The 11,057-nt window shown below is 38.1% G+C and overlaps 1 protein-coding gene across 2 annotated transcripts; it reads right to left on the bottom strand.

The window, feature by feature from the left end:
• Positions 1 to 1,464: 1,464 nt before the first annotated feature.
• LOC135711548 (ubiquitin-conjugating enzyme E2 J2) lies at positions 1,465 to 3,943 on the bottom strand. 2 transcript variants are annotated; one of them, XR_010518496.1, is made up of 5 exons: positions 3,789 to 3,943; positions 3,534 to 3,664; positions 3,183 to 3,446; positions 2,009 to 3,124; positions 1,465 to 1,755 (listed from the first exon to the last, which is right to left on the bottom strand). XR_010518496.1 is itself a non-coding variant. In XM_065234417.1 (4 exons), exons 2-4 carry the CDS (start codon positions 3,601 to 3,603, stop codon positions 2,703 to 2,705), a joined length of 756 nt encoding a protein of 251 aa, XP_065090489.1. In that variant the 5' UTR covers positions 3,604 to 3,664; positions 3,789 to 3,943; the 3' UTR covers positions 2,003 to 2,702. The 2 variants fall into 2 exon arrangements, 1 of the variants encoding a protein (XP_065090489.1); XM_065234417.1 differs by lacking the exon at positions 1,465 to 1,755 and having other exon boundaries at positions 2,003 to 3,124.
• Positions 3,944 to 11,057: the final 7,114 nt, after the last annotated feature.

An 11,057-nucleotide genomic window follows, 5' to 3' on the forward strand; every position in this document is an offset into this window, starting at 1 on the left:
GTTCAAAATCTTTCACAATTTTGTTACATGTTCCATTTTTGGTTTTTACAAAGTGTACCCCCCTATAGAAATCACAGACGTAGTCCTACGTCAAAAAAAAGGCTCTCCGGTGAATTTATAATTCCGGGAAATGGCATCCCGATGAATGTGATGCCATCGTTTGTCTTAATGATTAAAAAATAAAACTATATTAATATTCTTGAGATGCCAAATAGAGGTCAATTTTACTGTTGTTGTTGCGCAATACTTTTCACTGCATTATGCCAAACGACTGTATGCCGAACGTGGTAGACCCCCTTTTTTGTGCTACGATTTATTTCTATAATATATGTCGAATACAGTCGAAATTCACTGGTTGGGCCACCATCTCAGCCGCAACTAACGAATTCGGTTCGTTAGTTGGGTCAACTGATAGAAGGCTAAAATTTGTTGACGGGTTTGCGCATTCTTTTTTGTGGTTGAGAAGATTTAACAAAAACCACTTCGGATTGAAGTAAATTACTTGGAGCTGAGTGGAAAAAGTAAAACACTGATATGGTTAATATTTGTTTTCTTCTAGAATTTCAAATGTTTCGGACAAATGCCATATATTTACATTCGCGTATGCTTACCCCTTGGAGGATTTTTTGGATGATTGTCAAATATATTTTGACATCCACTTGCTTTTTAATTGGGTTATGCCCGTTATGCCCCAACCAGCGGAGACCCAACTAACGAGCGAATTTTAGCTGTACGCCATTTTGATTTTTTTTCAAGATTTTAAATGGTCGAATTTTAGCACAAATGTGAACGATTACCCATAGTAAACAGTTATGCAAATCGGAGATGGTCGTATAGTCGCTATATTCATAGTCTGGCGGATAGAATATCGGGAACCAATTGAGCTGTCAAATAGCGGAACCAATCGAGCAAATCACGACCAACAACAGAAAAGAGCACATTAGCTGTTGCGAACAAAATTACGGAAACCGTTTTCTCGTGACTCAAGGCTCGCCTACACAAACTAACACCATCTTTAGGTTGTGGAAAGTTTCCCCTATCCGATGATGCTGGTAATTTATCTTCTATTGGCGATGAAAGAATAATCAACATTTTGTTTATAAAAGTTGATAGTACCTTTTCAATTGTGGGTCTACAATATATTGAATTGGTTCCGCTTTTTGCTAGATCGAAATTCTATCCGCCAGACTATGAATATAGCGACTATAGATGGTCGAGTCTAAACTATTTAGTTTTTTGCTTTTCGACCTGGAACTGCCCCATAGCAAGTTCTTCAGCGGAATGATTCTCTCAAGAACAACGAAAGAACTTTTTCATGATAAAGAACATTCCAACACTAGTACATAAGTCTGAGTTGTAAAAGTTTGACATTTTTGAAATATTGACCAGGAAGATCGGGTGAAAAAACTACAATTTTGAAATAGAAATTCGTCAGTTGCCATCCTGGACTTGGAATAGTTGGTAATTTCCTTTATTATTGATATCATACTATCAAAAAAAATTAAAGCCATCCAGCCACATTTTATTTACTGTTTTCTATTAATAGTTTAATTTACAATAAATACTGAATTATCATTTTCTTCTGTTTTTGTTGTTTTAGATAATTATCGCTCAATCACCATTTAGTTTTACACACTTTTATTTTGTCGTTCGTTTTGCATTCCAAAGGGCATCACCTATTTATATATTTTTTGCTTTTAATTTGCGTTGCAATATTTCTATGTCCTGTTTTAGGTAGTCATATATACTGCCGCTCTTCGCATGTCGGTCCCATAGTTGTTTTTGTCAAAACTGAGTTTTTCAATGCAAATGGTAGATAATCACCCATATTTTCACAATACTGGATGAACTCAACAACTTTGCTCTGAAAAAGTTTGAGAAGACAGTCAAATTAGTTGTCCCATCACATAAGAAGTAATGGTACGAAGCTAACTTAAAACGCGATTTTCTCGGCTTGCTGATTTTCGCTATGGGACGGACATGCGAATAGCGGCAGTATAGTCGTCACCCTAAATGGGATCAAGCCCGCGTGTGTGTGAGTGTGGTGTGCACCGATGATCGCACGTTTGCTAAATATGCTCTTCTAGACTATAATAATAAAAATCACCGATTATGGAATTTTGCTGCTTTGTTAAAAACTAGATTTAGCAATCTATGTGGCAGAACGTTCATTTTTTTGCAGTTTAATACAACAATTCGTTTTGTTTCTATCTGAAGGAATCTAGAAAACTGATATTTTTTATTTGGTACTGTAATATTTGTTACTGCTATGTAGTCAGTATTGATGTGTGCAAAAAGTGCATTCCGTTTTTGTTATTGATTTATTTAAAACAATTTTATACGATTTCTTTTTTTAATCATATCTACAGTTTTATTTCTTTTATATTAGGTGATCTGCATAAGATTTTCGCAGACCAGTTGGTATATTTTTAACACCCAGATTTCCTAGTGGAAAGTATTACCAAGGTGAAAGTGGATATTCCTTCAATTTATGAAACAGTTTGAAAAGACTGAGCCCGAACATAAAAGTATTAACAATAAACGCGTTTAGTGGTATATCCATTGTGTACAATAAAACAAAAAATGAAGGGCTTGTTACAAGCGTCGATCGATCGGAACATTGTATTATAAATATGCCTACATTCCCATAAAAATAAACAAGGAAAAAAGAGTGGATATGGTGCGCATGCTGTTGCTTACAATCATTCAATGTTCATGCTTTTGATCACATAATGAACTATTAGTGCGAATATGACGAATCCGATCAGCACGATCAGATTGGTGTACAGGGAATGCCAAATGTTATTGCTATCGTCGGTGTTCGATACTGCGCTAGCTCCGCCTTCAGAGGAGTCCCCTTCCAATCCTTCTGCTGGCGTGCCAACACCGGCAGTTCCATTGGCGACGTTCGAAGTGTTATTGTTCGCTGCATTCTGTTTCCGGTGCTCTTCGATCTTGGCCAAACGCTCGTTGATCTCTTCGCAAATTTCGGGGAACAGCTCACAAAACACCTCGTTTTTCATGTTAAATTCTAACGATTGGCGGGCATATTTCCGTTTCTCATATGTAGTCGATTCGCACGAACCGAGCGTGGGTGTAGTTTCCAGCATGAAGCTGAGAAGACCTGCAGATAGTTCAATAGAGTTCATGTGCGGTTTCGTAAAATTATTGATTTCACCTACCCGTCAAAATGGTTGCCACCGACCATGCTGGATTCCAGGTGTCCGGATGGAAATCCGATATGCTAAGGCAAAGCCGTTTGTTAGTTTTGAACCGCCCGTTCGGCGTTACCATGTAAATCGATGGCGGTTTAAAAGGAAACTCCTTGGTAAACAGTAACGTTCCGTGGTAATATCCACCGTGGTACGGAGAATCTTCCGGCCCGTTGATCACGTAGTGCCACTCGAGGATGTTCGAAGGGAGCGGTTCCGCCGTGATATAGGGTACTGGTAGTGGTAGTAGTGGTATGATCATAATTAACGACGTAGCAATTAATTAGCGTACATCTTTCGATCGTAGAAAATGTAACTCACCTGGATCCCTCTTCAGACGCATGTAGTCCTGCTTCAGCCGGGACGTAGCTGTTGGCTTTTGATTGGTCATGATTAAATTCCTATCAGAGCTGCTGGGAGCACACCGATGTGGGCAACCAAAAGTCGCACTACTGATAATTTTCACGTAAACAAAAAAGTACACGTAATTAGGATTTCCTATTCATCTGTAGTCTGTTTTTATGGCAATATTGACATCTGAAGATTTCGGACATCTAGATACATATTTTGGTTTACCTGTAATGCTGAAGTGAAGAGGGAGCTTGTTCCTATATCACGTCGTATTAATTTCTCGAAAATTGTACAATTAAATGGATTCTTTTTCGATAAAAGAGAAATACACATACGTGAAAGTAGCTCGGTATGAAAATTTGTACCACACTCGATGACATCAAAACATTCACAATTTCACATGATGGACCCGGTGTAAAATCTATTGGGTGCATGTATGATTTGCAGGGTGTCACTTAAGGTGTTTTTGCAGAACGGCGCACACTGCGGGGATAAAAATGCAAACATTTCCGCATAAATGCAAACCATTGCTTGACCTTACCAAGAATGGTTAAAAATGTTTATAATCCCTGCTAAACTTTACCTGAAATGGTTATGGAACTTTACATGAACGTTTGTGTGATAAAGTTTTCCCCTAATGTATTTTTTTTAATTTTCTCTATTTAGGAGATTTTCAGCCAAGCCCCCCCCCTAATGTATTATGATTTTTTGTAAGTGAACCTTGCAAATAATGGGTTGTTAAGAACCATTACCATTCAAAATTCATATTTTCTCCCGAGGGGGACGACTATCTACGATGCAGAAAATATTGTGCTATGCTGTGGCTAGCTGCGCGCACGCTGAGTAGATAGAAAGAAGATTGATGACGATTTTGAAGATTTCCTGCAAAAAGATGATGCTCGATGCAAGTAGATGGAACAAATGAAAGAAGATTTTTCGAAGATTGATTCGCTAGTGTGAGATTTGTTGAGCATCTTAACTTGAGATTAAGATGTGTCGCCCCCCTCGTTTTCTCCATACATTTTCGGAAAGAAAACTATATTAAAACCTTTTTACTTATGGTTTGAGAACTTTAATGGTAATGGTTATGGTAGTCAGTAAGGTCCATGGATGGTTTTGTAACATCGATCAACTTTATGTGGAATATATCGCGAATAGGTTGCCTATCAATGAATGATTACCAATTCTCGATATATTCTACGTAAAGTTGACCGACAATACAAAACCATCCATGGACCTTACGGACTACCATAACCATTGCCATCAAAGTTCTCAAATTGTTGCTCTGCTTCTGGATTCTGTTTATTCTTAACTGCACACAGCGTAAATATTTACATTTGTTTTTGACAAAACTCAGGTAATCATGACAGATTCTGATGCAATAGGTCTCTTTTTTCATTCGCGTTGTTTTCAAAGATCAAAATGTAATGATTACCTGATATTTGTCAAATTATGTAAATATTTACACTGCTTGTACCGAAGAATGTGTGGGCACATGAAAATCATGTGGAATTTTACATGGAAATTCACCAATAAAAATGTGTTGAATTTTACGAGTGTATACACAGCAAAAAAAAATGTAATATCGATCAATGTAATTCAAGCTGATGTATGAAATAATGATGTAATAGCAAAAAGCAGATATAATATTACATCAATGGATGTAATTTTGTACGCAGATCGATGTACATCGTACAACGTTATATTACACAACCGATGGATTGACCTGGTTGCAGCAGTTTGGATGTAATATTCAACAACATTTTTTTTCTGTGTAGAGTTGAGAGTTCAGTCACAGACAAACAGACATAACACATTGAATGTTGTTTAACATAAAACATCGTCAGTAAAACACTACCGCCATCTGTTGAGTATACTGTGATGGGTAGTACGCTGAACAGATGGCGGTAGTGTGTAAACGTCAAACGCAAGGGTTATTGACTATGTGCGCCACAGGCGGCGGTACTACCAACTAAAAACATTTAAATTGACCGTTAAATGCGTGTTCGATGAACAAATTGTCAGTGTTATGTCTGTTTGTCTGTGGTTCAGTTATAGCACAAACGAAGTGACAGACGGAACGGCTCGAAAAATTTGGTGATGAACCTGCTATTGCAATTTTTCAGTATACCACATGGCAACACCACTAATACTGGATTGTAACACATGGCAACACTACTACCATAGAGGTAACTCTAAGACCAGAAGGTCCCAAAGAAACGAGCTCAACTTTTTGGCACAGCTCTGGTACTATCTTCGGTCCCAAGCTTATCGATTCACCCCTCGAAACCTAGGAAAATCCACTAACCTCTCATTTTATCTGTCAAACTTTCATAGCGAATCAAAACAAACATAGTGCAGTTCAGGAATTAATACTAGAATGGGATACGTTAATCGTTTGCTTGGGACCAATAGGCTAGTCAAGTAGTTTGGCAATTTCAAATCGATAGCTTCGTATTGATTGTTGCTACTACTGGATTGTACTAGTATTTTCACCAAATGCACTAGAATGTTTTGGTTCTATCTCTTTCACTCTACTCAAAACTGAAATGCATAATCAAAATGACAAAATGATACACTCTTTGCACACTGTCAAAGATTGATTGCGCACAAAATCAATTTTGTTAAAATCAAACTAAAAATACTAGCCCATCTGGTGGCCGATGGCACAAGCTTTTAAGAAAATTCTATTACAGAGAACCACATTATTTTAATTGATTTCTTTGCCAGTTAGTCGTCTGTCACTTCGTTTGTGGTTATAGTAAATCCAGGGGGAACGACACTCATGCTGATGCATTTTATTGTACCATGCTTGCCTGTAAAAATAATGTAATTGAAGAGAGTTTTTTGAGTTTGTCGTCTTGACGAAAATAAAGTAAGGATAAAAAAAAATATATGTGATTCCTAATGGGATTGCATTGGATGCGAGGGTGCTTTAAATTGTCATGGGGATACGTGCAACTGAAATGAAACAGTACGAAAGAAAAAAATCGAAGTAGCCATTTTAGTCAATGCTCAGTGAAAAAATAATCTCGTTTGTTTCTTACCGGATCTAAATCCATGAATGTAGTGTAGTGTAAATTGTTCATTCTCAAGCGATAATGGTAAGTAAAAAGTTAAATTAGAATCTAATTCTCGAGTACTTTTTCAAATGGACGTAAGTGACTTTTGACACGAACTGAGAAAAACGGGTTTGATGTTTCATGCGGAAACGTTTAAATCTCATTTTAAAAATATTGGTTGAATTCCAATACCGTTTCCACAAGCGAAACATTATTTTGACGCGCTATAATGTAGCGTAAAAATTTTACACGTTTGTTGCGTGTATCATACTGTTACTGAGAAATAATCTTCATACGCCCTTTTGCTTTCGCAACTATTACTTACGCTCCCTCAGATTCGTCGTTTTGACATTTATGTTGTGTGATACGTCAAGCCAGATAAGACTGTTTATAATTTCTAAAATCAGTTACGTCGTTAGGTTTTAGAAATTTGTGTGGCCTAAAAACATTGAAAACGGTGGACAAAAAGGTGAACAAAGTGGTGAACGCCTAAGCTTTTTCACATTTATATCACTGTGAAGTAACTGAGAAGTGTTGAGGGAATTTATACCTGTAATTGTAATCAGTTCATTTTTGCTTGCTAATCTGGTTAAAAAGTTGTACATAATTATCTTAAAGAGAAATCGTCCAGCTCAATCCTGTGTAGGGGTAAGCAGTGGGACCATCATCATCATCAACCACTCAAGTGCAGTTCAATCCTGGTCGAATTCGCCGGCAAAAATTTCGGTCAACATCCGGTTACTTCGACGACTGTCGGATTATCTTATTCGATGCTGCAATCAATAGTTTGTTATCTAAAAAGATACAAGGGAACACAGACTGCACTTCCAATTCCTGCTGGACACAATAAAATCTGTCAGCAAACACTCCAATCACAGACAAACAGATGAAATAAAGAACAGAGTAAATCTAGATGAACAGAGCGTAATCGCATATCTTTAGCCGACCAATTATTGTGCATTTCATTCCAAACTGAACAAGAAATATTGCAACAAATAAAAAATTGTCAAATAAAATTAAAACATGTAACAAAAGTGCGCATTTCCGTCTAATCTTATTGATTTCTTCGATGCACTTATACCTTTTGATGCAAGCAATAAGTGTTTAGAAGACACCCAAAACGATATGACGGAAACGTGCTTTTTTTGTATTTTTGGGGTAGTCTAGTTTCAAATGCAATCAGCAATAAAACAGTATACATTCAGGTTTCGGAATCAACAGATTGTTGTGTTTAGTAAAATTATGTTGGTACAGTTAATGAGCATTATTTTATTTTCTCAGCATTTTCCTTTGACATATGGCTTTCATTATGACTTATTTTTTCTTAATCTCTTTCTGGCGGATCCATGTCACCTTCGAAATCATCCACTTGATTTGATTTGGGTTTTCGACCACGTTTCGATGGAACAAGAGACTTGAGAAAGGTTTGATAAAATTCCTTGTTTTTAACGAATGGTAGCAATGATTTGAGATCTGCCAATTTGGCGTCTGGCAACATGATGGGTTCATCTTCTATAGTGTTAAGTTTGATTTGTTCAAGCTCTACGCCGAAGATGATGTTCATGTGCTTGAATTCAGCATCCCCCACATCGTGCTTGTAAAGAACAGTTCCAGGACTATTGGTAGAGTAGCGGAAGACCATGATGTCGGTAATCTTAATTGATTCCCCAGTTTCATTCTTTTTAGGAATGCAATATCGGACCGACAAATCCTTTAAGGCACAGAAATCGCGTTGCTCCATCTCATCTACGTCAAATGGGACAGATCTTCTTATGGCAGAGATGAGCACTACCCAGTCGTGCGGTGTTTCAATATCGATTGTAGTTTTTTTCTTCGCTTTTTCGATGGCAGAATGCACAGTGTCTTCCTCCATAAACGAATGTCCAGTGCGCATAAACTTATGTTCGATTATAAGTTCTCTGCCATCTCTTGCAGCAAGCTCGACATAGTAGGCAAACGTAAACACTACGGTCTTATTGAGGTTCTGACCTACGCAGCGGTCGCTGTAATACGTCACGTGGCGAATAGTAAGAGGCATCTTTTTAAGATCTCTAAGAAGGCAGGAAGCCACTTCCTGAGATCCTCTTTTGGCTTTTCTTTCATCCCACAACATGCAGGTAGCTGTATTTTTGTCGAGATAGGATGAAAAGAAAGTTAAATTGTACGTATACAATTGTCTCGCATAGAAAGCCTGTCCACAGCGAAGGTGCGGTGTTGGTAATTGCTTCTGCAAGTCAAAAGATACGGTTCGATATCTTGAATCCTCTTTGGTCTGCTTCCTATCTCTGCGCTTTTCCTCGTATACGCGCTGCGCTGCTTGTTGATGCATCTCGTGAGCAGCTGTCAAGGCGATCTTTGTAGGGCTTTCCAGTTCTCCTTTGAAAGCAATCCTGTATTTTTCACACTCCCCACACACATCCACTTTGGGCTTTCTGAATGACAAGTTCTTCTCTTTGAAAATGATCCGATACTTATCGTAATGTACGGGTATCCACGAATTGTCCCTGCTGCATTTTTCTTGGTACAACTCATACATAACCTTAATGTTGAGATCACCCGACAGATACCGCTTTTCGGAACCCTCACGAGAGTAGTGGCTGGAGTAAGCAGGAAAGCTATCAATATGTTTTTGTATGTATTCGATGTGATCTTGGCTGACTTTTTTATTTGTGGAATTGAATGCCCGCTGATCATCTTCTGCAACGCCATGTCCAGCCATTTTTTTCGCACCCAGATTTCTCAGCTTCCGATCCGTGATGTCAAACGATGTTATGAACATGACCTTACAAACCTTCACCATACCATTCACCCCTGGAAGCCTGTAGGACCTGGAAAAAGTACGCCTGGAGTTGACAACCTGGAAGAGGAAAACAACACTTATTATGTAATGATAATAGAAGGTACACGTGAATTGGTTGTGAAAAATGAGGATGAAATAAGGTAGAAGAGTAGTAACTGGCTAGTTTTAATTAACGACATATCATATTGTTTGAATCAGAGAGGTACAGCTACAGACAAACAGACGTAACTCTTTAAATAAATATTCCTTAAAACATATCGTCGTGGAACTCATAAGCGACATCTTGCGAGGTATTCGCGGAAATAAGTTTGCTTGCCAAGTGTCAATCAATGCTGCATACAAGTTTGATAAAATGTATAAAAACGTCAAAGTGATGAACGTTAAATGCGTGTACGATGATTACGGATAAATAGCTACGTCTGTTTGTCTGTGGTACACTTAATAACTCATATTGAGTAAGTTGGAACTGGTTACACTAGAGTGCCAGAATCAAAATCCATAAAATACTCTTATTAGATACCTGTGGACAAGCTGTTTTAGTAATAATCATATGGTTAGCAATGAATTGGTTTTGTCCGGACAAGTTGAGATCCAAAATATTTTGAAGCAGTTGTTTTCGGACAGTGTCAGGGTATTTTTCGGCACATTTCATTTTGCAATCGCATCCTTTCTTAACAGAACGTGCGGGGACTACGGTTCCATCAGGCCTAGTGTATGCCATCCCTTTCTGCCTAAGCAGTTTGTTTACCTTCCTCAACGACACTTTTTTCACTTTCGCCTCATGTAGCTCTTTTTCAAAATTATTGTGGGTTGTATTATTTGTTTCATTCTCTTTTTCTTCCAGTCCTGTCCTATTTTTCCCAAGTTCATCTGTAATTTAGAAAAAAATAACAATATTATCACACATTATAATATTCATTCCATGAAAATCATACCATGTCCAACGGTAATTTTAGATTTTGGTTTTCCGCTTCGGCGTCTCGGTTGAAAATCATACTCATCGTCTGAATCGGGAAACTCCTCATCATCGGTATGCATGTTGCGGTATTCTTCAAAACATTCGTAAATTGAAAACTCGTTCAGTAGAGTAGGGTCTCCTTCGACATCTTCTTCTTCTTCCACCTCGTAAATGTCATCAACATCACAGGCATTGTTGATGTTATCCGAATGTTTTGCGACGCGCAAGTCCATAGGTCGATAAGATAAATTCAATGAGTTGGGTTTTTGGGATATCGCAAGATCAATAGGCATGTCTGATTCAACACTAATCCCTGGAACTGACAAATCCAGAGGTGTCTCATCAACGCATAGTGCTGACGGTTTTGTGTTTTGACGTGTCGGCAACGGCGTTGATGTTGCAGCTCGCAAGATAGATTTATAGAACGACGGAGAAGATACATCACTATCCTGGTGGGAAGTTCTTGAGACGTCGGGAAGATTTCCTAGAAGGTGTATAAAATGCAAATTAAATCCCATTAAAATTTTTTTTTGCCAGTAGCCATACCTACCAGAAACGTTGGAAACATCGAAACCACGTTCATAAACATCATAACGCACGGGATCTGAATTACCTAGCCGCTGGAAAATGCTGGAATGTGCAGAACGGTCGGAGAAGCCACTTGCCTTTCCCTT

Source organism: Ochlerotatus camptorhynchus, unplaced genomic scaffold (assembly GCF_037179485.1).
Source record: "Ochlerotatus camptorhynchus isolate MF236.1 unplaced genomic scaffold, CSIRO-AGI_Acam_v1.1 ptg000434l, whole genome shotgun sequence".
Lineage (NCBI taxonomy): Eukaryota > Metazoa > Arthropoda > Insecta > Diptera > Culicidae > Ochlerotatus > Ochlerotatus camptorhynchus.